A 26,677-nucleotide genomic window follows, 5' to 3' on the forward strand; every position below is an offset into this window, starting at 1 on the left:
CGCCCCGCCCCGCCTTTCAACGGCTGCAGAGCGGTGTGCCAGTCTGCAAGAGACGGATATCGCGTACGTGCGTTTCTTTTTTGGGGGGAGGGGGGATGCGTAAACGTAGATGGTGATGATGTGATGTGGTGGTGGGGCGGAAGAGGGAGAGTGCCGTTCTGTCGTGGCTCCGGTGGTGCGAGTTCTTTTGTTTTTGTTTTTTGTTTTTGCATTCTCGCTGTGGCGCAGTTTCTTATTATTATGCCTCCGTGCTGATGCTCCTCGTGATGTGTCGTCCTGGTGCGTGTGCGCGCGTGTTCGTCTGGGTGAGATGTCGCCCCCCCCCCCTTACTCGTGCGGAAGGGCGGCGAAAAAAAGGCACAAGGAGGGACGTACGCGAATACGGTTCGAAAGACGGCAGGGCAGGTGACAAGGATGGTGATGGATGTGGCATAGAGAAGAGAGGGAAGGGGCAGTGGCGGCAAGCAAAGATGGCGAAGAGAGCAGACCTGCACGGGTCCCGTGCGTGGATGACTAGAAAACAGGAATTCGAAAGCAGAGGCAGAAGATGTTCCTATCAGATATACGAAAAAAAGAAACGGTGGGAAAGATGGCGTTGCCTTTCAGACGTGCAGCGCTTTCCTTGTGTGTGTGTGCGTGTGTGCCGCCTCGGTGTGCTGTCCCGTGTGCTCTCTGCTGCCGCCTCTCACCCCTCGCCATCCCATGTCAAACTCGTGCAGGTCCCTCTGCCCAACATTGAAAACCAAAACAGGAAAAATGCCGCCCCTCTTCTCTGCCTTTGCCCGTGTGTGTGTGTGTGTGCTCCCTGTACCACCACCCGTCACCTCCCTGCGAGGCGTCGATTCGCGCGTCCATGCATGGACGGGTCTGAGTGGAAGAGCCACTTGCGTTTCGCTATCACGAGATAGGCGAGGGGATGTGCAGCGCCGACCCAAAGCAAGGCAGGTGCCCCCCCCCCCCGAAATGAAAGTGCCACCCCCACCATCACGTGCACGTGGGTCGGCACAAATCTATTCCGCTCTGCTCCTCTTGTTTTTTTTTTTGGGAGGGGGGGTATCATCAATCTGCGCCCTCCGCCCTCCGCCATTACGATTGCCCGAGCCCCGCCGCACGCACAGCCCACCGCACACCTACGGAACTCACTTACTCAGCCGGCGTTGGTCAGCGACTCCACCAAGAACATCACAGAGAGAGACCCCAGCGGTCCCCCACCCAGCCCGTAGGCTCATCGGGTGTGGAGCTGGGAGCGTCGCCGCCGCCGATGATATGGTGGCGCTGCCGGCGTTCAAGTTCGTCTTCCTGGCCATCCGCCAGGTGACGCGTCCTGTCGCGAAGCAGATTGTCTCACGTGCGAACACGAAGCGCGCCGTGACGTATTGCGTGTGCATCGGCCTGGGTCGCGTCTCGCTCGGTCTCTCCGGCGTCATAGCAGAGTGGACACGAGCTGAGGAACAGAAGCAAAGGGAGGCGAAGCTCAAGGCGGCCAAAACGGCACAGGTTACCAATCCGAGTGCAGCAAAGAACGCAGCGGAGGTGGCCATGGATGTGGTGGGCAAGGCATCGACAGCAGCGAGCAGCAGCGAGCCAACCACCATGGCGGGATCGGGTAGCGGCACCACCACAACGGCGAGCTCCGCGGCGAAGGGGCAGGCGGGCAAAGCCGTAGAGTCAAGCACAGCCACAACGGCGAAGTCAGCTGCTACGCCGGCAACCGTCACACCTCGGTCACGATCGCTGCTGCAGAGCGTCGTCTACGGTCCGCAACCGAAGGGTGGGCCAGTGGGCACATACGACAGCACCGTCTTTCTCGACCTCTCGCGCACTGTCGGCGAGGCGGCCCGTGTCTTTATCCGCTACCCGTCTCGCAGTGCTTGGGATGTGTTCCGTCAAACGTTTCTCGCCCCTTTCCCGGAGGATCGACTCGTTGCAGCGGGCGCTGACCTCCTCATCGAGCTGGTGGCCTACACGGTGCTGTGCACGTTGCTCGTGGTGGAGCTTTACCAGCAGTCCCGCACATCGGCAGCGAAGGAGGCCCACTTGCAGGCCCGCCTGGAGGCAATCGAATCCAAGGTGAACGAGCTGGTGGAGTTTAGCAACAGGGCAGCCTCCTCGCCGCCGGTGCAGGAGTTGCCTCCAGTGCGGGAACTGCGCGTGACAGGGCGGCTCAGTGCCCTCTGGGGTGCCGTCACAAGCGGCGTCGGCTTCGTTGGTGATTCCGTGAGCAAACATACCGATGGCCGTAAAAAGAGCGGTGCCAGTAGCAGCGGCGGCAGCCTCGCGGCCGAAGAGCTTGAGCGACTGGCACAGAGGGGCAAGGTTGTCGTCCCACAGCGCAAGAACGGCTCCAACGTGGTGTATGCCCCGCCGCGGGACCCGGCGGTGAAGGTGAGCAAGTACGATGAGACCATTCTCCTGCAAGAGGAGCTGGATCAGCTCATGGGCAATGTCGTCCGGATGGAGAAACGGGCATAGAATGAGCGGGCCGCTCGGTGAGGAGGGTCAACGCATCGCCTGCCCATCGCGTAAGAAGAGGAGGGGGATGCAGCGGAAGCGGGAGGGGAGGGGGGGGCACACTGCCTTGATGCAACGTACCCCAGCGGACACACGAAGGGACGAAAGCCAGCCCCCTCCCCTCCCCTTCCTCTTGACCTGTTGGCTACGCCTATCACGTTGTGTGCCGATGGTGGTGTCGCCGCCGCTCCTCCCCAATGCTGTGCCTTTGTGTGATGCCGATATGTGCAGGCGCGTGTGCGGAGGGAGGCGTCGGCGTGCCCTCCGACGACGACGACGTTGTGGTGGTGGTGGTGGTGGTCCGACAGAAGGCGGGGAATGAGGACGTGCGATATATCCTCGTGTGCGTCTTTTTTTTTGCATCCGACGGCGTCGACTGCTCCGCACCCTCCCACCTGCTTCCCCCCCCCCCCTCCCCTCCCCTCCCCTCCCCTATCCCCGTCTCTTCCCTTCCTGTGGTCGAGTCGTGCTGTGGATGCCGGGTCTGCGTCTTTGTGTGTGTGTGTGTGTGTGTGTGTGCTCTGCGTAGACGTTCATCCTTCTCTGGAGTTATGCTTTCCGCGTGCGTGCGTGCGTGCGCCTGCTAGAGCGCGTTGCTTTCTCTCCCGCTCCCTTCACATGCACGCAGAGAGGCGAGACAAGGCGAGGATGCCGTCACATAAGCTGGAGAGGCGAGTGCACACAGAGATGACGGTCCTGCGCTGCTGTGCGTGGGCACCCGCGCACGATGACGATGGACACACTCAGCAGGAGACATAACGCCCCGTACACGTTCGCATATGCGTTGGAAGACGCGGAAGCGAGACTGCGAGAATTGGTGTCGCTGGAGGCGAACAAGAAAGCCGTTGCGTATCCATGGAGTCTTGTGACTCTCATCCTGCACTGCTGGACCCCATGGGCGGAGGCACGAGCTCACACGCACTCTTTCTCTCTATGCGCATTTCTCATGACGTAGACAAGGCTCCCTACTCCGCTTGCGTCCGCAGTTGTGCACCCCTTGCGCGAGTGGCAGCGGAAGGGGGGGTTACACCTTGACGCTGCCCCCCCCCCTCTTGCGTCGCGCCATGCATTACTCCTCAACCTCCGCCCTTCTTCTCGCTCACCTTCTCTGCCATATACCCCGCACGCTCAGCTCCCTCTTTGTATGCCATCATAGAAGGTTATTCTGCCATGGCGGAAACAGGCCCATCGACTTCGGCCAGAGATGTGGCGTTGCCGGAGCCCCCCTTTTCTCCCTCAGCTAGCGGGGAGACGCCGTCGTCGCGGCCGCAGCCGAGCACCACCACCGCCGCTGCGGCCTCACCCACGCCGGAAGAGCAGCTCCGCGCGCTTGAAGCCAAGATGGGCAAGTGGAAGGAGGCGGTGACCACCCAGCTCAACGACGCGGCCCGCAAGAATAAAAAGCTCCGCGAAGAGCTGCGCCTTCTTCGAGAGGAGAAGACGAACGCGCTGAGCGAGCTGCGGGTCCAGCTGGCAGAGGAATTCCAGGAGCGCACTGCGATGCAGCGGGACGAACTGGAGGCCCTGAAGGGGCAGACCGCCGCGTTGCGGGAGGAGAAGAAAATAATGGCCACCACGCACGAAGCGGAGCTGCAGGCGACACGCATGAAGCTGCGCGAGGTGATTCAACTGGAGCTGGAGGCGGAGTACAAGCGCAGAGAGGCGGACTGGGACAAGGAGAAGACGCAGCTGCAGCTCCTCACGGCAGCGAAGGAAACAGAGCGGGCGCAGGCGGAGCACGAGTGTGGTGTGCTGCAACTGCGGCTGAGCAGACTCGGCACCCAGTATGATGACCTCGCAACGCTGCTTCAGCCAGAGGGTGGCGTCACGGCGGAGACGCGCCTGCTTCCAGCACGCGACCACGCAGCCGACGGAGCGAGGCCCGAAGGCGCGTCACCTACTGCGGCTGGCGCCTCCGGAATCGGCTCAGCCGCCTTCAACGCCCATGCCAGCAACGCTGAGCGGCAGAGGATGGCCATGGCGGCGGCACACGCTAGGCAAATCGAGAGCATTAAGGCCGATCTCCAAAGCAAGGAGCAGCACACGCAGTTCCTGCTGGACCGCGCCAAGCAGGAGCACGAGGCGGAGAAGACGCAACTGCTGCGTGAGCTGCACCTGCGGGAGGAGGAGCTCAAGGTAGTGCACACACTGCTGAAGCAGGTGCAGGTGGAGAACAGTCGGTACATGGAGCGTGTCTCGCACGCTCAGACAGAGCGGCAGGCGCTGGAGCAGCGATATGCAGCGAAGGTGTCCGCCCTCAGTCAGGAACTAGCGGAGCGCATTCACGCCACGGATGAGGCGCAACTGGCCAACAAGCGCCTGCAAGAGCAACTTCGCACCTCCCAACAGCAAGTCGCGACGTTGGAGGAGGAGTCCACGATGCGCGAGGAGGCTTTCCATTCGCTCATGTTCTCGGAGGACAGCAAGCGAATCACGATGGACTTGCAGCGGGCCGTGCAGGCTGCGCGGGACGAGGCGGAGGAGTGGAAGATGCAGTACTACGCCAGTGTCACCGCTTCACAACCCCCCTCAGCGACAGCAGCAGCAACGTCGCAAGGGGGTCCCTCCCCGCAGAAATCAACCGAGGCTGATGGCAAGCACGAATGCGCCACTGCCCCTGCCTCAGCAGCAGCGGCTCGCACCCCTGAGGCGTGGCGTGACGAACTCGCCGCCAGGGAAGCGAATCTCGACTTGCAGGCGGCGCAGCTGGCCCGCAAGGCTGCCCTTCTGGCGGCTGCAGAGGCGAAACTGAACAAGATGCGTAGCTCCATGGCAAGTCAGGCCACCCTGCTCCTACAACAGAGTAGGATTGGTGGTCGTGCTGGTGGTAGCAGTGGCGTCGGGGGTCCTCACGGTCGTCGCGAAAATGGTGACAGCGGCGTATTCACCGGAGGCGCTGACAGGGGCAACCCGGAGGACGAGGATAGCGACCGCGGCCTCGCCGACACGTCGCCCCTCATCTCCACAGCGGCATCATTGCTTCCCTCTAGCCTGCATGGCCCGCTTCGCCTGCTAGAGGCGCAGCGGCGGCGTCTACACCTCCCAGGCACGTGCGGTCTGTGCGCCTGCTGCTTCTCGGGCGACGGCACCACCGGTGTTCCTCGGCGTCTCCGTCGCAATGCGCTTCTGACCATAGTGGCAGCACTCATGTTGCTTTTCATGCTGGCCAGCTTCAAGGTCGTGACGTAGCGCGTGCCATCGGTGTTCATGGTGGTGCTTGGATCCTTTTCTTCGCTCTTGTGCTTCATGCACACAGTCACGCAACTATCACGCCCTTTATTCACGGTTGCAGACGCTCACGGCCGCTTCATCCTCCCAACCAACCTCATCTCATCTGCCAAGCCCGCCGTCCGTCTCCCCTCCCCCCCCCCCCGCCCGCCCCACCCGGACTGCTGATGCTAGAACCAAGGCACGAAGGGGAGGGAGGGGGGGCGTGGCAGGAGTGTGGCACGAAGACGTCGAACACTCCGTAGTTGCGGCAGTGGTTGAGTGATGAATAGATCGTGTGTCGGCATCCCTCTTAGTGGGCGCCCCCCCCCCACCACCACCACCCCTCTGTCGACCACCTAGCGCTGCTGCACACGCGCACTCCGTAGAAAGTGGGTGGTGCACATCAGCGCGGGAGGAAAGCGAAGGCGGCAGAAGATACCGCCGGCGGTTTCGTTTTTTTTTATTGTTGCTTCTGTCAGGCTGCGCGTCGCCCTCCCCTCCTCCCCCTCCCTCTCCCCTCTCTCACGTTCCTCTTCGGCTTCTCCTGTTATCGCACTCAAGCATCGAAAGTGGCAACCCCATCCCTGTCCCGCGGACACTTGCACGGCAGGGCCGTCGGCGAAAAGGCACAGAGACGCGCCGCCTTGAGCTGCTCTGTATGGACTCGTATCTCCGCGGATGATCGCCCCCCTCCCCCACCTCACCCTCTGCGTGGATTGGCCCGTGAGCTTTTTCAACGCCGTGGTGGAGTCCTCAATCAAATGCCGTACGCGCAAGCGCAGGCTCATGCGCACCTTGAGCGTACTCCGCCGCGCGTATTTCTCATGAGACCCATGATGAGCTATGTCCGCGTGAATGGATGGCGCCTCTGGCGGTGCCTTGATCTGCTCCACCTCTCCTTTTCACTGTCGCGTGCTCTTCTCGAATTTTCGGCGGCGCTTTTCTGGCATGAACACAGTACCCACGGACGGGATCAGCCACACACACACACACACAGAGAGAGAGAGAGCAGCGAAGGAAACTGAAGACGTGAGGCCCAGGAAGGCAAGCCTTGCGCACCCGTCTCCCCCTTCTCTCGGTGGACTGTGAAAGCCGCTTCGCTTGCTGGTGTTGCCGTTGCTGCTTCTGCTTCTGATTCTTTCGTCTCCGCTCTCTCTCTTTCTCTCTCGCCGCCTCGTGGCGTCACTGCGGCAGTCGCACCTAATCCACACCCATACGCATAGACACACGCACGCAACGAAGTGCGACGGACTTCACCTCTGCGAGCCATCTCAGCATCGCCTGTGTGTTGATATCGACCCTTTTCTTCCGGTGCTGCCGCGTGTCCTCTTCCTCGCCTGCTTGCCTCTCTGTCTGTCTCCGTGTGTGTCTTCGTCCCTCTCTCAGTGGTACGCACACGCACACACACGGACATGACAGAGGATCCGGAGGTGGACGTGAAAAGTCACCACAAGCTGATTACAAGAGCCAACGCACGCACGCACGCACGCACGCACGCACGCACGCACGCGCATAGAGAAGGAGGCGGGAGGATAGACACGTAAACACACGCATACACATCTTCTGGCGATCGTAGACCACGTCGCCGCGCACCTTTAGTGTCTCTCCCTCACTCCATCATCGACCTAATACAGATCGCGTTGAGGAAGAACAGGACAAGAACGGAGGCAGAACGCGTTCCATTGAACCAGCGGTGACGTATCACCGTATCTGCATCCCCCCTCCCCCGTCCGCTCCCTCTCCTCCACCCTTCGGACAAGCAGTTCCTCCGTCTGCGCATGTGGACATCCAGCTGCCTGCGGCCACACACACCAGCGCCCACGCCTCTTTTCGTTTTCTCTCTCGGTAGCTCGACACCGTACGAGTGCTCGGCGGTACGGGGGAACAGCGCTGCTGGGCAGTTGTGCGGTTGTTACCACAGCCCCACGCACGCACGGCAATCATGTTCAAGAAGAAAATTGCGAGCGTGACGACGGCGGCTGCCTCAGCGGCCGCAGCAACTGCAGCGACAGCGAAGGTGAAAGCAGCGGCGTCGGCGCACACCCCGGCAAAACGCGGCGGTAAAGCGAAGACGCTCGCCCTCATCGAGAAGCATCGAAGGATTCTCGAGGAGGCAAGGCAGCAGAAAGAGGAGATGGACCAGCTGACGCTCGAGCAAGGGGAGCTGCACCACCAGCACCACCACCAGAAGCAGCAGCAGCAGAAACTCAAGCAGATCACCGTTGCACCGCCGTCGCCATCGGCGGCGTCATCCGCAGCCGTGAAGGAAGAGCCACCGCGAGACATTTTCACCGCCCTTGTCGAGCACTTTCTCGCCTCCACGCAGCCTCTCGCAGATTTGGACGAAACCATACAGGAGACGGACAGCTCAACCGGCGCTTCCAGCGAGGCGCCATTCAAGTCACCACCGCCACGGCAGTCACGGTCGGGGACAGCCTCAGCCTCCCCCTCCATCATCACGCACCGCAGTTTCGCCGCATCGCTTGTCTGCCCAAAGAAGCTTTTCCTCTTCCAGAATCGCTCCGACCTGATTCCCAAGGCTTCTCTCGGTGACATGATGCACTTTGACGACAGCGTCGGCTTCAACGAGCTGGTGCGACGGTGGGACCGGCTCCAGTTCGGCAGCCGCGCTGTGCTCGTGAAGGAGAACGAATTCTGCCAGGCGGTCCAGCGTACGGAGCAGCTCATCACGGCATACTTCCAAGGCCCGTACAAGTCGCTCGCGGATCAGGCGCCGTCGCTGACGATTCACCGGCCGGCTTTTGCCGTCGAGTTCTCTGGCGTCGCACATCAAACACGAGCCGACGGCCGCGGCTCCAGCGCTGCTGCTGCTGACTCGGCAACCATGGAGCTGCGCGCGCGCCCGGCTGTAGTGCGGTATCGCCCAAAGGAGAATCAATGGGTCTTCCTCGAGTCCCAGGCCGTCATTGATCCCCTCAGCAGCCCGAACCGCATCAGCAGCCTCGTCCAGCGATTTCACTTCACGGCTCTGTGCTTCCGGCTGTGGTTGACTCAGCCGCACTTGCCTATCGAAGTTCGAAAGAAATTTCTGCAGGTGGACCTGGACGGCATCACGTGCGAGAACTTGGGTGGTCGCTCCCTGGAGTCCTCCGCACGCGCGGCGGCGCCGATCGACCTGAAGCGCAGTGGGCTGCTGCACATTCGCCAGTTCTTCCCCGGCCCGGCCACGCTGATGGACTGCGACCCGCCTCGGCTTGTCAAATTCATTCAACGAGTCTCCCTGGAGGAACTGATAGCGGAGGACAGCAAGCACTACAGCAAGGATGGTCGTGGGCGGCAGTACAGCAACGCCCCCGCTCGCGCTGGAGGCGGCGGTGCGGACTACTTCTCGCATCACGGTCTCGGCGGCGGCGGCGGCGCGGGTGGGGCGTTTGACCTGCGCAACTTTACCAGCGCCATCGCCTCCAATCCAGTCCTCGCCGGCCATGCCGCTGAGGTCGAGCTGGCGGCTCTGGAACTCGGCGGCTTTCACAACTCCCGCGCGACACGCAGCCAGCGCCACAAGGATGAGGTGTATCATCGTCTCTTCGAGGCAGAGCAGCGCTTCATGGAGGGGCTGCTGCGCCAGCACACCCTCCCCCTTGTGAGATGCCAACAACAGCAGATGGCCGCATTTTCTTCGGCCGAGGGGTCTGCGAGCAGCCCCCTGATGGCCTTCTCGAACCTCCTGGGCGACGACGGCTTCGTGCGCGCCAGCTGCACCGCCGACACAGCGGACAACGGCAAGCACAAGACGGGCGTAAAGTCGGCGGCCCAAAAAGTGAAAGGTGCGGCAGCAGGCGGTCGAGGGAAGCGAAAAGCCCCGGCGGCCGACGAGGATGAGGAATCAAAGGCGGAGGCGGAGGAGGACGCTTGTGACGTCGGCATGGGCGGCGGCGACAACATAGATTCTCCGTGCTACGCGCGGTACGTTGGCACTCACTGCCTGCGCGGCGGCGACGCGTGTCCGTTCTTCACCGAGGGCATGTGTCTGCCTCGCAAGGTGGACAACGCGATTGTGGCGCGAGACAACCACCTCTTCACACTCCCGTCCACCTCCCTCGCACGCAAGGCGGCGTGGTGGGCGCAGGGAAAGCGCACCGTGCGCGACGTCCTCGCCGCCTACGAGCGAGGGGAGAGCGGGTTGCGGCTGACCAGTCCGCAAGTGCGCTACGCGAACGCCCTCCGACAAGGCAAGGTGGCTTTGAACCCGAAAGAAATCGACGCCTTCTTCGACCGCATCCGATACCCGCTGTTCGTCATCGACTTTGAGGCGGTGCAGTTTGCCCTGCCGCCCTTCGCGAAGGAGGTGGCGTACCAGTCTATCCCGTTCCAGTTCTCTCTGGACGTGTTCCAGCACGACGTCCTCACGGAGGAGCCAACGCACTACAACTACCTGCACTTTGGTAAGGGCTACTCGCCAAACACGGACCCCCGCCCTGCCTGCATCACTGAGCTCATCCGGATCGTGCGGCTCGAGCGGGAGAAGAAGCGAAAGGCAATGGAGGCATCTGGTGAGCTGGAGCGCATTGCTTCCGAGCGCGCCGCAGAGGAGGAGGAGGCGGCGGAAGCGGATGGACGCCGCCGCCGACGACGGGGAAAGATACCGAAGCCACCAAAGATCACCAAATCCAACCCACTGGAGCAGCCGCTGCATCCCTACGACGGCTGCTTCATTGCGCACTTCGCCTCCTTCGAGAAGGCGTGCCTGGAGAAGCTGGGTCAGTTGGAGGAGAAGTACAAGGACGAGATCAAGAGCTTCTGGTTCCTCGACACACTCGACCTCATCAAGAAGGGCTACCTGCACCCCAACGCGCATGGGTCGAACTCGCTCAAGAAGGTTCTGCCGGCGCTCTGCCCCGACTTCCAGTACGGCGTCTTTGGCTCAGAGACGACGGCGACGGTGGTGACGGCAAATGACGGCCTGTTCGGTGTGGGTGGCAACGGAAACGCGGCGCCTGTGTCTGATGCCTCCGCGTCCAAGAGCAGCGCCGGCGAGGGTCAGGACGAGCAGAAAGGCGAGAACGCGATGGGCGTGTACCGGCTGTGGCATCACATGGAAGGCGGCGGCACGGTGCAGGACCTCGAGCGGGCGAAGCTCGGCCTCTCTGGCGGTACGCACCAAACGCCGAACTGGTCCGAGAGCGTGCGCACCACCATGACCAAGGAGGAGCGAGACCGCATGTGGCGAACCCTCCGCATACAATTGCTGGAGTACTGCTCCCTCGACACCAAGGCCCTGTACGAGATTATGCGCGAAATCTACAAGGAGAGAGAGGCGGCGGCGGGGGTCAAGCCCCACGATAAGACGGGGTGGGTCCTCATCGATCCGGTGCCGCGCGAGGTGGACTTTTAGGAACTCCGGCCTCTCTCCGCGTGCGTGTGTTTGTGTGTGTGTGTGTGTATGTGGAGAGGTTGACAGGTGTGTTTCATTGCTGCCTGCATCGTCTTTTCGTATCTGACGTGCGTCTGTTCCTGCCCTGGCCTCTGCCCTCTCTCTCTCGCTTACTTACGGCTGCGCTTTTTTTGGTGTTGCGTGGTTCAGCACGCGCCACCATACCTCAGCGTCCTGCGCGGGACGACGTCTACGGAGGAGTAGGCGGCTGCAGGGTTTGAGCCGTGAGGAAGTCACCGTTCAATCCGTGATGAAGTTGTACGTGGTTCTGCATGTCCATTCGTGCATAGAGCGTGAGCTAAGCGTTGCTTGGCCCCAGGCAGTCACAGGGCCTCCCCCCACCATGCGCGTGGTGCGACGCCGCCGTAGACAGGCATCACAGCAATGCACCGGCCCAGTCGAGCACGCCCTTCCCCACCCCTCCCTCTGCCTCGAGCTCTGCCCATTGTTTTGGATGGCACAGACGTGTGCATTGTCGCAGGTCGCTCGGGCGCAACGCCATCCAGAACCTCGTCGCGGACATCAGCAGCGATATGCCTCGCTCTGACCTCACGACGTTGTCGGCACTTTCACCCAGTCATCACCAGGCGTGGTTTGGCATTTGGCAAGGGATATGGGGGGGCCTTGCGATACCACACCCTGAGAGGTGCGCACCCCCCTCCCTCCCCTCCGCCGCCGTCATGAGGAATCTGCGAGGAAGTGAGGAATAAAGTGATGAACGATGAAAGCAGCCGATAAGGCTAAGCACCTGCAGCGTGGAGAAACGCCCTTACATATTCTTCGTCACCACCACTACCCTCTCTGTCCCTTCGCACCGCGGGCCACGACGCCGACCTGGGGGTGATTCTCCCTGTACACCGGTGTGTACAGTCGGTCCTGAATGAGTATATTGTTTGTGCGTCTCCCTGGTCGCCCTTTGCCCCCTCCATCATCGCCGTACCCGCGTGACGTCGCATCTCTCTCCTCTCCACTCTCTTCCCCTCTCTCTCCCTGGTGCTTCACGAAACATGTCTTCTGCTCCGCGTCTGTCGATACGCACCCTCAACACGCATGCGTGCGACAACGCCTGCGGGTTTTCGCTGCTGCTGCTCCTGCCGTGGAGGAAAAGGTTCGGAGGAGATTCGCTCACCCTGTGATGGTGAAGGCGACTGCACCAACACCAACACGCACCGCAGCACTCCATTATCATTCGCCACCACCGCCTCCTCACCCACTCTAGCATCCCTGCACGGTGCGGCTGTGTGGTGTGTGTGTGTGTGTGCCACGGACTGCTTCCTCTGCGCCAGTATTCCTTTCCTGGTGTTACACTTACCGTTGTCATGGCAACGCTCGTCCTGTGTGATGGGTCGGATGGGTCCCTTCGATCGATCGAGGTGGCGTGCGCCGGCAACACGACCCCCTCATCGTCAATGCCATCCCAGGAAGGCTCCCTCCTACTCCTCCACGTCTGGGACACCCCAGCGACGCGGACGAGCATCCTCCGCCCCAGCGCTGGTGCCGAGGACATGTATACGTCTCGCCGATCAGTTAGCGGCGGGCACGGCAGTACCTCCGTGGCGTGTGCCGACGTGCTCACCACGACGCTGCGGTACATTCACACGAACAAGTACTTGAAAAACAAACTGCACTACACAGTGGAGACGGCGTGTGCCTCGACTGTCGTCGCCCGCGACAACACCGACCACAGCGTACTCACCGAAGCTGACGCTGCGCCAACAAGCGGTGCCGCGGCTTCGCAGGCAGCGCACGGCAGGGCTGTCCAAGGGCAGAAGCGCACCTCTTGTTTTCCTGGCGGTCCTGGCGCGGCTCACCGTCGCTCCGATCGTCGCCCGTCGCAGCGTCAAATTGACGCAGCACCGGAGATCTCTGCTGGCAACAGCAACAACACCGGCGGCGGCACAGCGCCAGAGCAACAAGAACCGCCCGTCAGCATCCCAGAAAACGAGAAGAGGGCCATGGCGGTGGTGAAGTTCGCCACCGCGCGCGCGGCGCACCACCATGTCACAGCCGTCCTTCTCGGAGTCGGCCAGCGGCAAGATGGGAAGGTGTGCACTGTCGGGGCGGTGGCGCAGGGGGTCCTTCTCGAGCTGCGCAGCCTCTACCCTCTGTACTACGTAAAAAAGGACGGTGTTAAGTGGCGCCCCGCGTTGTCGACTTCGGCGCCGACAGCCGCAGCGACCCCGCGTCGCTTCACGGTCGTAGTGGCTGTGCCCGCAGACGCACGATGGGAGTCACCCGCGGCAGCCGAGACGAGGAGCGGCAACGAGGAGGCGGCCCCGCAAGCGACTGCTTCGATCGAGACGCCGCCGGTGGCACCTCCGCAGGTGCCCATGCACGTTCAGGAAGCGGTGGCGGCGACCGTACAGTACGTGCAGACTCGCTGCATGCGCCTCCACTCTGCGCCCCAGGTAGAACAGATCACGTTTGCCGTGATCGCCACGTCAAGCTCGCAGGACGGCGACAGCATAACTGAACCAGATCGCAGCGAGAACGGCGGCCACGTCGCTGCTGGCCTCGACGCTTCCGGCGGAAAAGACGGCTCGGCGCGGATCAACCCCCTTAAATCCTACAAGCGGTATCTTGAGTCACTCCCCTTCGTGGAATGCAAAGGGACCCCTCCTGCCACTGTAGCTGCGCCGCCGCCGCTGCCGGTGAGCAGCATCAGCCCTGCCGCCGTCGGTGAAGAAGATGGGATAGAGCAACAGCAGCAGCAGCAGCCGGAAGATGGTGCCGCGGCGATCTGTGTGGGAGGCAGTGCTACAATGGCCCCCGCGCCGCGGGAAGCGCCCTCTCCGGTAACGATCTGTGTCCTCAAGGCTTCCAAGAAGAATCCGCTCCTCAGCCTCGACTCAGAGCCGGAAGTGGCACTCCCGCAGATTATAAAGCAAGTCGGAGCGCTGAAGCCGGAGGTGTTGGTCATGCCGAAATCCCTGGTACCCGAGTCTCTGCAGCTTGCGCTGCTAGCCACCAGCAACCCGCACTGCATCGTGCTCCCGTTCTGAGATGCAGGGATGCTGCGCTGGCGGTCGTCGGTGTGAAACTGGTGTTTGTCGTTGTTTGCCGCGTACGCGCGTCTGGCACGTCAGGTGGTATTGCCTGTGCATTTTCTTCCGTCGCTCCAACGTGTCCGCTTCGCCGCCGTAGGGCGTGTGAGCTCAAACCCCCCGACCACACACACACACACCCACTACACGGTTGGTCACACACACCCATCGCGTCGTGCGAAGCAGTCCTCAACACATGGTACAGCAGTACGTCGACTCAGCCATTGGAGCACGGCCTCCGCCTCGAACTCTACCCCCACCCACCCCTCGCCTCACAGCCGCTCCTCTCAACATACCGGGTGGGGTACGTTCGAGTCACGCTGACACGCTCTGCACATCATATGGATGGCACATACGTGTTCGCTGTTGCGAGTCTCTCCAACGCAACACTATCGAGGACGTGACCGCCGGCATCAGTCGCCATGCATTGCCCTGACCTCCCCTACGCCGTAAACACCTGACCTTGCCACCACCAAAGGTGGTTCGACATGTGGCAAGGATGGGGGAGGGGTCTGCCTGGTTTCCTCCCACACTGAGTGTGGAGGTGCTGGACTGTGAGATACCACGCACGGAGGTGCCCTCCGTCATCCGGGTGCTGATGGTGTTGCGGGCGAGAAATGGGGCTTCATGTAGTTAGCCCTATGTACATTCGAAGACGCCGAGTGTCACGTTGCAGTCTCTGCATGGATGGTCACACCACCTCTTCGCATGCGTGTCTGTGTGCGTGCGTGTGTGTCGTTGCTGCTCAGCACGTGTCGTTTGGTTACGTGATTCGTACAGAAAAAACGGAAGAAGGACCTTTTAACTGGCGACGTGGCTTTGCCCTCCACCCGCACCCCGTATCCCCACCCTACGGCGGGGATCCAGAAGGGATGGCGCGTGTCAGGTGTCTGTCTGTGCCGCACTGGCCCCCTCGAGGTGTGCCTCAGAGCTGCCTAGAGATGGGGCGCGTGTGCGAGTGTGCGCCAGGCGCGCATAATGTCGCGTTTCGGTCTAGCCCGCCACGAAGCACACAGCTCATGGCCGCCTCGACCCATACACAGCCGCATGCGCATCCCTCGCGCCCGGAGGTTGTTCCAGGCGGTGAGGGAGGAGGGGTACCTTTTTTTTCGTTCGCTTCCAAATGCACACGCTGCCCTCCCCCTCCCTCATCCACCCCGCACTACTGCTCACGCTATCCCACCTCCATGCCACCTTCTCTCCTCCTCCCACACTCGCCCCCACCACCACCACCACCACCACGCATCCATGCCGAGCAGCGAAGTGTTGTGACATCTCTCCCTCTCCCACTCTCGTTTTCGCTTTGTATTTTCTAAAGGTTTCTCTTTCTTGTGTTTTTGTTGCTTAGCCATTCCCCATTTCGTTGGGGTCTGTCCGACGCGCGCTCTTCGTCTTCCTGCCGCGGCGCGTTGATCGACTAACGCCATCGCCGTGACGCCACCGTCGAACACACACACACACATAAGGGGCGAAACGTCTAACTTGTCCTTTGTAGGTGCTGCTTTTGAGGGGTTATATGTTTGTGATTGCCGGTGCTCGCGTGCTGTCTTGTGGCGAGTTTTGGTGTTGTGAAAGCGCTCCTTGCGTGATCACACAGTCTCCTCCCCTCCCCTCCCGTCCCTCTCGCGCGCTCCTCCTCTCTCTCTATTTCTCCCCCGACAGCCGCACGTGCTAGCCAGTGACGTCGTCTTCTCGGCAGCTCTAATCTTCGCTTTGGCTGTTGGCAATTCATTTTCGCTTTCCTCCTCGTCGTGTGCGTGCGTGGGTTCGCCTTGCACACGCGGTGCACAACGACACTCACACGCACATCAGGTCTCTCCCCCTGTCTCTCTGTACCATCCCTCTCGTTTTCTATCTCACGAACACCTGCTCATAAGCACGCACACGTGTGTACCATCCGTTCCCAGCCCCCCCCCCCCTCCTCCGAACCCTCGACCAGTCCCGCACCCCTGCCTCCTTTGCCTTCTCCTTTTGTGTGTCGCTGTGCCCCCAGCAAGACAAAGGCGAGCGGGGTGGCAGAGTATAAAGAAGGCAGAGGGGCAGCGCTTCAAAGACGGCCGCATTCTCCTCTCCTCCTCCTCTTTGTAGTGCATCCGACGCAGACCATACAGTGTCGCCTATCCCAGTCCCCCCCCCCCTCCCCACCACCCATTCTGCGCACACACGTAGACCACCCCCGTGTACGGAAGCCGACACAGCACTCCTTCTGCCTCTCCTTCCTCGTCCCCCCCCCTCCCCACCTGTTTGCACACACACGCGCGCGCGCTCTCTCTTTCATCCATCTCCTGCGAGCGTCTGCCTGCTTTTTTTGTAGCGCCTCTCTTTTCTTTTTCTATCTTTCCTTGTGGCGGGTGGTGGTGGTGGCTGCTGTGCCCCTTCGTCAACGCCCCTGTGTGTGTGTGTGTGTGTGTGTGTCTGTCTGTGTGTCTGTGTGTGTGTGTGTAGCTGGTGCTCCTGCGGTTGCTTCCCGACTCGCAGGCGCGATCTCGCTCTCCGTCGGACCCTCCCTCCCTCCCTCCTTTCATCCACACACACACACATACATACATACATACATATATATCTATCTATATATAGATATATAGTTCCCCCTTCTTTGCTTTCACGTCCCTCTTTTCGACGGATTAGATCTTAGACTCGAACGCACTGTCAAGACCACTCCAGCCGCCCCCCCCCCCTTCCCCCTCCCCCTCGTCTCGCTCCCTCCTCCCCGACGCCCGTGGGCCACACACACCCAGACACACACAGAGAGAGAGAGAGAGAGGCCCTCCAACGTCTGCCGAATTGGATATAAAAGGAAGAAACGAACGCGGGAACGCGGTGCGTGCGCTTCTTGTTGTAGCGGTCGTGGGGTCGTCTTCGCGTACACAGACGTGCACACGGGCGAAGGCAAACCCTCAAGCACCACCGCCACGCTCGCTCGTCCCCCTCTCGTGCGTCTCTCCCCTCTTTCTTTGGTAGAGCGCCACCACTCCTCATCACCACCACCACCACCACCATCCCCCGAAAACAGAGAGGCCAAGCGGGCAGCGACAGAAGACGGAGAGGGGCACACACACACACACGCGCACACACGGGTAGAGAGAGAAACAAAAAAACCCGCGCGTCATATTTTTTGCTTGTTCGTTTGCTTGTCTGTTTTTCGTGATTATTTCTGATAGAGTGTCCTCGAGCGTTTCACCAAGCGAGCTCCTTCTGAGAATACGTCTGTCTGTGTCCTGTTCGCCGCCTACCCCCACCTGCAGGTTCCATCAGTACGTATACGACTCACCTGCTGTCTTCCTCCTCCCCCTCCTCCCTCCCCCTCTCTGACGTAAATATCTCTCCCTCTCTTGTGCGGGCGTGCGTGTCTTTTCCCTTAAAAGGAAACAAAGGACTTTATTTCGGTGTACGCACACGGACGTGCAACGCGTTGTTGTTGTCATCGTCATCACTGTGTCACACACAGACACACACGCACACACCTCCTCCTCCTTTCATTTTCTCTTACCCCCCCCTCTTCTCCACTCCAACCGCTCCTCCCCGCTGCCAATCATGACGTCTGTTGCAGAATCTGTGGCATCAGGGAGTGCGCTCGTGGCACCCAACCTCGACCCCGACCTCATGTCCGCAGCAATGGCGTCGGCAACGGAAGACGCACCTGCCACGGAGGCGGCTCCACCATCAACACCTGCTACGGTTCGGATTCACATCCCATATCAAGCCGAGTCAGGTACCCCCCACCATTCCGACGTCTACCCAGCCGCAGCCGCGAAGACAAACGGCCACAGCAACGGGAAGTCGTCTGCAGCCGCGGCCGCTTCGGCATTCAAAGGTGTTTCGCCGTTGAAACTGCAGGGTCGATCGTCCCCGGCTTCGCGGCGCGTGACCGCCGACTTGCAGGCCGCCCATAAGCACTTATCTGCCGCCTCACCCGCTGCGCGAGCTCTGTCGGTGCAGCTGGAGTCGCGCGTGCGCTGGACGGCAGCTCCGGTGGAAAAGCCAAAGCCCTCACGCCGGGTGCTCGTGGGTGTCCCAGGAAATCTAGCAGGCAACAGCGGCGCTACAAAGAACAGCTGTCCATCGCGCCAGCGCCGCGCGCGCTTTGCTGACCCCTCGACGTCTGTGAACGGTGCTGCAGAGACCACCATGACCGCGCCTCAACGGCAGCGCATGCAACGGACGTCGCCAGCCCACCCGCCTGCTGGCAACGGTGCCTCCACCGTCGCTGGGCACGCGGCGTGGTATATACACTCGATCCCAAAGCACATCCACGCCACCCACACCTCACCACGGGCCCCCGCTGGGGCAGGAGGCACCCCCAATCAGCCTCATCAGCGCCACTGCGTGGTTGGTGTTGAGGCAGCATCCGCTCCATCCAAGAGCGCAGCGCTTGAACCAGCGCCTATCCCCGCCTCTGCGTCTGCGACAGACGTGAGCTTTGACCACTTGGCATCGTCTCCCTCTCATTCGTCCATCACCGTCATTTCGGGTAGTCCACAGTCGCAACACGCTGACGTCCCCCCCGCTGAGGAGTCGAAGGTGAGGAATGACGGAGGCGATGACATTTCACGCGAAGTGAAGCCCGCCACACCCTCAGTGCTGATCCCAGCTTTCAAAGCCGCAGACGCGGCGGAAAGCGCGAGGGCGCCGGCCGCCTCTGACGTGCCGCAGAAGGAAGCTATCATGACCGCCGAGATACACCGCGACAAGCATATCGTCATATCTCGCCCCTCTTTCATGATGCACGTGACTCGCATGACTGACCTAACGCGTCCGTCAGATGCGTACAAGGTGGCGCTCCACTCGTCACGTCTGCCCAACGTACTCGCCCGCCGCTCCCGCCAGCCGCGCAAGGTGCTGAACGTGTGCCTCACAAAGTACCCTCTCATCCGCAAGATTGCTGACGAGATGGGTTTTGAGATGGAGACAACGGAAGATGACCTGAACGAGTACAAGTTCAACCTCTGCTGGAGCGATACAGTGCTCTCCCTCATGCGCCTCGTGCGGCTGAGAAACTGGCAGCGCACCAACCACTTCCCATCCATGTATCTGCTCTGCCGCAAGGGGCACCTGAGCACGACGCTGGGGAAGATGCGCCGCAAGCTGCCCTCGCACTTCGCCTACTACCCGCGCACGTGGTCGATGCGGAGCGAGCGGATACAGTTCACGCAGTACATGGCAGCCGTCCGCCAGCGACGTATCCTCAAGTACTTCATCTTGAAGCCGAACTCTGGCTGCCAGGGCCGCGGCATCATCGTGGCGCGCGATCCGCTGACGGCGCTGGACGACCATATCCTCGACAACTACATTGTACAGGAGTACGTGCACCGCCCGCTGCTGCTGGAAGGCAAGAAGTTTGATCTCCGTGTGTACGTGCTGCTCACCTCGATCCGCCATCCGTCCATCTTTCTCTTCAACGACGGTCTCGTGCGCATCTGCACAGAGCCGTATGAGACCCCGAACGAGGAGAACGTGAAGCAAGTCTGCAAGCACCTCACAAACTACGCCGTGAACAAGAAGAGCTCGGAATTCGTCTTCAACACGAATGTCGAGCACATGGACATCGGCAACAAGCGCAACTTCGGCTTCCTCAACCGCTGGCTCACCGAGGGCGGTCACTCGCCGGACATCTTCTGGGACGAGGTCGGCTTTATCGTCGTCAAGACAATCCTCGCGGCGCAGCCGATGATCGCCAAGGTGTACGACTCGTGCTTTCCCACCGGCTTCAACGAGGGCTACTGCTGCTTCGAGGTACTCGGCTTCGACATCCTGATCGACAACAAGATGAAACCGTGGCTCATGGAGGTCAACCACACCCCGTCCTTCGCCACCGAGACGCCGCTGGATTACGAGATCAAGAGCAAACTGATCTCGGAGGTATGGAGCATCATCGACTGTAAGGCCACCGATTACGAGAGGGACCGGCAGCGGGAGCGCGACGAGTTCGCGAAGCGCAATATGCCGCCGTGGGCAAGCAACCACCCGCTCTACGGGAGCCAGCTCAAGAAGAATATCTCGCGCGGCTCTGGCACCGAGGACTCGGACTCGGCCGACCGCAGTCCTGCGACACCGCTCCGCGCGAACGCAGAAGAAGAGATACCGCCTTACGTGCATGCCCGCCGCGACTTTGAGGACACCAAGCTGAAGAATTTCAAGCGCATCTATCCGTCTCCCAACTCAGATGTGCAGCTCGTGTACGACACGATCCAGAGCCTGGCCATGCTGGAGTCCGCCAATAGCCGCCTCTACTACAACAGCACCGTTGCCGCACCGGTGCCGGTGTCGATATCGTCGTCGCCGCCATCGCCGTCGCCGGGCGTCCGCACGAGCTCCGCGCTGCCCTCTCACGTTCGACCACCGTTGCTGGGTCCACTGCTGACAGCCTCGCGTAACGCCAGCTGTAACGGTAGCCCCAGCACGGTCCTGCCGCCTCGCATGCCGCCCACATTGGTGACGCCCAACACCACCTCTGCCGCGCAGGGCTCTGGTGCGGCTGACGCGACAACGCCCACAGGTACAATCCCTGCCGCAATCTTCCCCAGCTCCGGCCAAACTGCCACAAGTCCCTCTTCTGCCGCGAACAACGCGTCCGCGCCCGCCGCCCCTTCTGTCACTCCAACTCCCCTGACCGGTCGTGAGGGCCAGCCTGCCCCCGCCACTATCTTCAAGCTAATGGAGAAGGACATACTGCGTCCCCGTCGTCGCTCATCGGACACCCGCAGCGGTGCGCCGTCCGAGAGCGGCGGTACGGGGGCCTCCACCCCGGCGGCCGCTAAATCGCCTTATCCGCTGCGCGTGCACACGCCGCAGCTCTCGCCCACCCACGTTAGAAGGAATCCGTTTGCCGAAAAGACGCCGTCCTCGCCGCAGAAGGCGAGCACCAAGGCAACAGCGCCAGATGGCACGCCAGGGAGCCGGGTGAAGCCGCGCGTTGCTGAGGTGCATCGCCTCGTCACCGGAGGCTCACCCACAACGATAGCCTCGACAATCAACGCCATCCCGGCGAGCTCCTCGGAAAACGATGGCACGCCGGCTTCTAAGGCAACTGCGATCCCGGCCATCAAGGCTCTGCGGAAGATGAAGCCGAAGGAGACGGCCAACCCAGACGATGAGGTGCCGTCGCTGTCTCGCACCGTCGCACCGCATCCCGCGCCCAACGATCCCATCCATATCTCCAGCCGTTCTACCCCACGACAGAAGTTGCGGACGCCTTCACCGGTGGCAACGCCGAACGGGACTGGCCGGCCGCGCGCGAACAGCCATGAACTTTCCTCCATCACGTGCAAGTCCGTCTCGCTGAGCGGCAGCATGCGTGACATAGACCTTAGCGGCGTGGCGCACTCTGGCCGGAGGTCGCAGGACTGTGAGATGCACTCTATACTCCCACGCCAGGAACCGACCGAGGAAGAGCTGGCGCGGCTGGCAACACTGCAGGCGATGCTGGACTACGAGGCCGCCGCCGACCCGCAGCCGGACGATGACGATGATGACTACAACCTGACTGAGTGAAAGAGCGACAGAGGGCGTTTCTCCGTCTGCGTCTGTGCGCGTCCCCAGACGATCGTCACTGCATGACGAGTGACGGGGCTTATTGGGACAACTTAACGGCGATTCACACGTCACATGTGTGTACACGCACTAAATAAACTGCGTGGTCTTCTCGTTTACCCCACGCGTGCCCCTGCTTATGGTTGTGCTTCCGTAACTCTGTGTGTGGGCGTATGCTGGGGCGATGCAAGTCGCAGCGAGCGACGCAGTATCACTACGTGAGAAACCGGAGAGGAAGCAGGTACTGCTGCTCCCTCTTGCCCCCCCCCCCCGATCCTCGACCGTCACCAAGCTTCCGCACACAAACTTCCTTGCGTCATTTCGTTTCGTTGTTCGCAGGAACCTGCCTGTCTTCCATCTCCCTCCCTCTCCCCCGCCTCGCCTGTGGGATACCCTACACACACACACACATCCATCCCTCCACGCCGGGGAAGTTTGTTTGACAATAAACGATGGGCAGTCCCTGCCACCTCTCCGTGTCTTTAACGTTTGTTCCTCCCCCCTCCCCCCCTCTCCTCGTTTCCTTTTCGTGGACAAGTCGCCTGTGCGCGCTTGGCTCTGTCGTTTGCCTCGTCTTTCTTCTTCTACCCTCCCCCATCCGGTGTGTGCGCGTGTGTGTGTGTGTGTGTGTCTGTGTTGCCTTGTTTGGGAGAGCTCAGTAGCCTGTGTGGCCCACGCACCCTCCCCCCCCCAGCATCGTGAACGATAGCCGCCATGATCGTGGAAGTCCGATGATGATGTCAACAGTGAGGCGGACGAGCACCAGGACTCTGCCGCTATGCCGTTCATGTCTTTGTGTGGTATGAGGCGTTTTATGTGGTGGTTGCTCTTTGTTGCCGCGATGGGTGTGGGTGTGAGGTGGACGGCACCGTGTCGTTCTACGTCCCTCTACTCCCACCCACCCCGCGGACAAGCCCGAAGTGCGTTTCCATGTGAGTGAGGGGGCGGTGGGGTGGAGGAGGGGTCCGCCGCTGCCGATGTACAGTGGCGTGACGAAGCTCCGATGGCAGCCGCGGGCACTTGCCCCTCGTGAAAGCCATGCCTGCCCACGAGCTCACGCGTGTGTAGCGGGTATACTTTTTTTTTTACTGACACGTGCGCCGGCGGACACGCCTCTTCCCGCTTCACCTTCCGCCTGCAGCTCTCTCTGTCTCTGGGACTTGTGCTTCCCATGCGCACACGACAGGCACGCTGTTTTCGCCATTGCCGTTCTTGCCGTGGCGTGTCGTGGTGGCGGTGATGGCCTCGGCGGCGTCGGTGTTGCCCGTTGTGCGACGCCTATTTTCTGACAATGATTTCCCTCGGTAAGCTAAACAGACGAACGACATGTAACCGCAAGGCGTGCTTCTCCTACCGGTGTGCGCGTGTGTGTGGGGCGGCGTAGGCTGCCATGGTCCCACGTTTGCGTCGGCCCCCGCCGCGCACGAGATGGTAAGAGACATGGCGGGCGAGAAGGTGAAACGAACGGCATCACGAAAGATGCGAGGGTGAAGCTCTTCACCGTCTCCCTGGGCCCTCTTTCGAGCTCGTCGAGTCTGCAGAAGGACACTTGACACCCCTGCACACAACCTCACCCATCCGCCCTCGTGCCTTTTCCCTTCGGTCTTTGATCATCTGCTCTTCAAGCACGCACACACGCAAGTGTTGCCCATCGACGTGTGAGTTGCACGCAGCGTCTCCGCCGGTGCATTCAACCATCATAACCTCAGGTACGGGAGAGGTGGCAGTCATACGCCCACCCGAATACGCAGAGAAGAGTCACCGTGTAGGATGCCTCCGAAGCGTCGCCTCGCCTCAAAGTCGCCGTCGTCGCGGCAGACAGCGGCGGCGAGTGCGCCAAGCACCGCCACCACCACCGCCTCGTCCTCCTCCCCCCAGTCTACCACGAAGTCGCCAAAGGGCAAGCCGTCGCCGAAGCTTAGGGCGACTGCTCCCACAACGGCACCCCTTACCCCACGCGCAGAGGAACGCACAGAGGGTGCCACCAGCAGCGCCAGTGCGAGCGCGAACAGCCACATCAGCTCCAGCTTCGATAGCCCCCGCGACGAGACTGTGGTGCTCACTGGGTACACAGCCGAGAGCGAACACGACGCACACGGATACGAGCACCTTTACGACATCATTCTGCAAGACAGCGACACCGACGCTGACGGCGAGGATGGCAGGGCGAACGAGGATGATGTCATCCTCTTCCCACACGCCGAGGAGCTCGCGAACGCCGCTGCCGGTGTCAACGGTGATGACGACAAGAGTCGTGTAGTGCGTCTGGGAACGACACAGCACCTCGACGAGTCGGACAGCAGTGAGGATGAGGCGACGCTGAACCGCGTCGGCGACATTCCGCTGGAGTGGTACAAGGATGAGGACCACATTGGCTACGACATCGAGGGTAAGAAGCTGATGAAGAAGGAGCGATCTGCGCTGGAGCGGCTGCTGGAGGCGACGGACGATCCAAACGCGATGCGCACGATCTACGACGCCCTGCACGACGAGCGGAAGGCGCTGTCGAACGCCGACCTGCAACTCATCTTCAACCTGCAGCGCAACCGCACAACGAACTCGAACTACGACATGTACTCGGAGGTGCAGGAGGACACGGTCGTCTTCGATCCGCTCAACCATCCGCTCGCCCGCAGTGGTGGGCCGTCCAAGAAGGCGTTTGTGCCGGCACTGCACGACATGAAGGTGATTGCGAAGATGGTGCGCCGCCTCCGAAAGGAGGAAGCGGAGCGCAAGCTGCGTCCGGGGAAGGAAGAGGAGGAGGAAGAGGATCAGCTGCTCTGGGACGACGGCCACGTGGAGATGGACACGCACACGCACTTCAAGTACTTCAACCGCGTCCCAAAGCCGAAGCTTCCGCCCCCGGGCACGTTCGAGAGTTACCGCCCACCGCCCGAGTACCTGCCGAGTGAGCGGGCAAAGCAGCGCCACGCTCGCCTGCGTACGATTGATCGCAAGGAGCACTTTTTGCCGCAGTCCTTCGACGCCTTGCGCCACGTCCCCTTCTATCACCACACCATCCAAGACCGCTACCAGCGCTGCCTCGACCTCGCCTTCTTCCCTCGTGCGCAGCGCACGCGACTCGTGGTTGACCCGGACAAGCTGCTGCCGGAGCTCCCGGACCCGAAGGACCTGCGGCCGTATCCGGAGAAGCTCTCCTTTCACTACAAGGGGCACACAGCGACAGTGCGTAGCGTGTCGGTGAGCCCGAATGGGCAATACCTCGCAACCGGCTGCGACGACCATCTCGTGCGCGTCTTCGAGGTGCAGACGGGCCGTCTCATGAAGCGATACGACATGGGGGCGCCGGTGCAGCAGGTAGAGTTCTGCCCCTCCAAGTCCCTCAACATCCTCGCTGCCGCGGTGGAGTACAGCCTTGTGTTCATTGTCCCGACCTTCGCGGCTCATACCTTGGTGAACGACCACACGATTCGCTTCCTGCGCGCACCAGGGCTGTCGGCAGGCCAGCGGGAGGCAGCGCACGCGCTTGGTGCCGTGGACACGCTCGGTGGTCGCGCGGTGACGCAGACGACGCTCGACGCGGATGAGACGGCGCACGAGGCGACGGCCGACCTGCACGACATCGAGGAGCGCGAGAAGCGCGCCGAGTTCATCGATGCCAGCGCTAAGGAGCGCAATGCAGGTATCGTAGTGAAGATCGCGATGCACGCCAAGGTGAAGAAGTTCTGCTTCCACATCAAGGGCGACTACCTGTGCGCTCTGTGTCCCAAGGACCACGTGAAGTACCGCCAGACGATCATGCTGCAGCTCTCGAAGCGCAAGGTGTTCTGTCCGTTCCGCAAGTTCTCTGAAGTTGTCACGGACTGCCGCTTCCACCCGCGGGAGCCCATCTTCTTCCTCGCGACGACCAACTCCGTGCGGTGTTACAACCTTATGGCGCACCGGCTGCAGCGGCGCTTCAAGGCCTCAGGCGGCGTCACGACGTGCCTGTCCATCCACCCCGAGGGCGACAACTTCCTCGTCGGCGACACGACGAGCCACACGTCGTGGTTTGACATGGACTTCTCCGACAAGCCGTACAAGCGTATGCGCTCGCACAAGGGCGTCGTGAACGCGCTCGCCTTTCACCCCAAAACGAACGCCTACCCGCTCTTCGCCACGGGCGCCTCGGATGGCCAAGTGCACGTGTTTCACGGCATGGTGTACGACGACTACAACAAGAACGCGCTGGTCGTGCCAGTGAAGATCCTGAAGCATCAGCGGCCGGTGTACGCGGTGGCGTGGCATCCCACGCTTGCGTGGGTCTTTACGTCCACCGAAGACGGCGTGGTGACGGCGTGGACAGAGTGACATCGCCGCCGCTGTCGCTTGCCAAATCGGTACACAGGAACGATGAAGTGAAGTCTGTGGTACTGCGTGCCGTGTTGATGCACGCCTGAAAAAAAAAACGGAACTCTACTAGCCCCAACGTAAGTGTGTGTGTGTGTGTCGGGGGGAGGGGAAGGGGGGTGCGCTGCACGCTGGTCTGGATGGACAGCGCGAGCGCCGACCCGAGGCAGCATCGATGGTGTCGTGTGTCTCTGTTGTTGTTTTGGTGTTGTGTGTGTGGGTGTATGTGTGTGTGTGCGGCCTGTCTAATGCGTGCCACCACTGTTATGTTTTCTTTTACCTTTGTTAAGCAGATTAACGCTATGCTCGACTCCCCTCTCTCCACACACACCCCACCCCGTCATGCATGGGCCCACTGGACGCTCACATCATAACGAGCTCCCTCTTCCTTGCCCATGAAGGATATCGCTTAACACTCTACCCTGAAGAGGCGCGTGAACATAAGATGATGATGAGAGGCAGCAGCCGCGAGAGTCGTGCAGAGCCGGGACCGGGTTTACAGCGTCCTTTCCCGCGCATGTTTGTGTGTGTGTGTGTGGTCCTGCCGTTCGCTACCGAAGGCACAGCTCACCTGTCTCATGGCATGCACCTTGTCGCCTGTCCCTCTCTGCCTCTCGTTGTATTGCTCCTCGGTGTA

At 61.3% G+C, this 26,677-nt stretch overlaps 6 protein-coding genes across 6 annotated transcripts; all 6 read left to right on the forward strand.

Moving 5' to 3' along the window:
- Window positions 1-1,266: 1,266 nt before the first annotated feature.
- Window positions 1,267-2,472, forward strand: LMXM_11_0360 (conserved hypothetical protein; the record flags this gene model as incomplete). The annotated part of the gene is made up of 1 exon (XM_003872960.1): window positions 1,267-2,472. One exon carries the CDS (start codon window positions 1,267-1,269, stop codon window positions 2,470-2,472), a length of 1,206 nt encoding a protein of 401 aa, XP_003873009.1.
- A 1,380-nt stretch (window positions 2,473-3,852) lies between these two features.
- LMXM_11_0370 (conserved hypothetical protein) lies at window positions 3,853-5,700 on the forward strand (the record flags this gene model as incomplete). Its single annotated transcript, XM_003872961.1, has 1 exon — window positions 3,853-5,700. The coding sequence occupies one exon, from the start codon at window positions 3,853-3,855 to the stop codon at window positions 5,698-5,700; it is 1,848 nt and encodes a 615-aa protein (XP_003873010.1).
- Window positions 5,701-7,663: 1,963 nt separating this feature from the next.
- Window positions 7,664-11,077, forward strand: LMXM_11_0380 (conserved hypothetical protein; the record flags this gene model as incomplete). The annotated part of the gene is made up of 1 exon (XM_003872962.1): window positions 7,664-11,077. One exon carries the CDS (start codon window positions 7,664-7,666, stop codon window positions 11,075-11,077), a length of 3,414 nt encoding a protein of 1,137 aa, XP_003873011.1.
- A 1,544-nt stretch (window positions 11,078-12,621) lies between these two features.
- LMXM_11_0390 (conserved hypothetical protein) lies at window positions 12,622-14,118 on the forward strand (the record flags this gene model as incomplete). Its single annotated transcript, XM_003872963.1, has 1 exon — window positions 12,622-14,118. One exon carries the CDS (start codon window positions 12,622-12,624, stop codon window positions 14,116-14,118), a length of 1,497 nt encoding a protein of 498 aa, XP_003873012.1.
- A 4,194-nt stretch (window positions 14,119-18,312) lies between these two features.
- LMXM_11_0400 (tubulin-tyrsoine ligase-like protein) lies at window positions 18,313-21,651 on the forward strand (the record flags this gene model as incomplete). The annotated part of the gene is made up of 1 exon (XM_003872964.1): window positions 18,313-21,651. The coding sequence occupies one exon, from the start codon at window positions 18,313-18,315 to the stop codon at window positions 21,649-21,651; it is 3,339 nt and encodes a 1,112-aa protein (XP_003873013.1).
- Window positions 21,652-23,460: 1,809 nt separating this feature from the next.
- Window positions 23,461-26,001, forward strand: LMXM_11_0410 (conserved hypothetical protein; the record flags this gene model as incomplete). Its single annotated transcript, XM_003872965.1, has 1 exon — window positions 23,461-26,001. One exon carries the CDS (start codon window positions 23,461-23,463, stop codon window positions 25,999-26,001), a length of 2,541 nt encoding a protein of 846 aa, XP_003873014.1.
- Window positions 26,002-26,677: the final 676 nt, after the last annotated feature.

This window comes from Leishmania mexicana, chromosome 11 (assembly GCF_000234665.1).
Source record: "Leishmania mexicana MHOM/GT/2001/U1103 complete genome, chromosome 11".
NCBI classification, from domain to species: Eukaryota; Euglenozoa; class Kinetoplastea; order Trypanosomatida; family Trypanosomatidae; genus Leishmania; species Leishmania mexicana.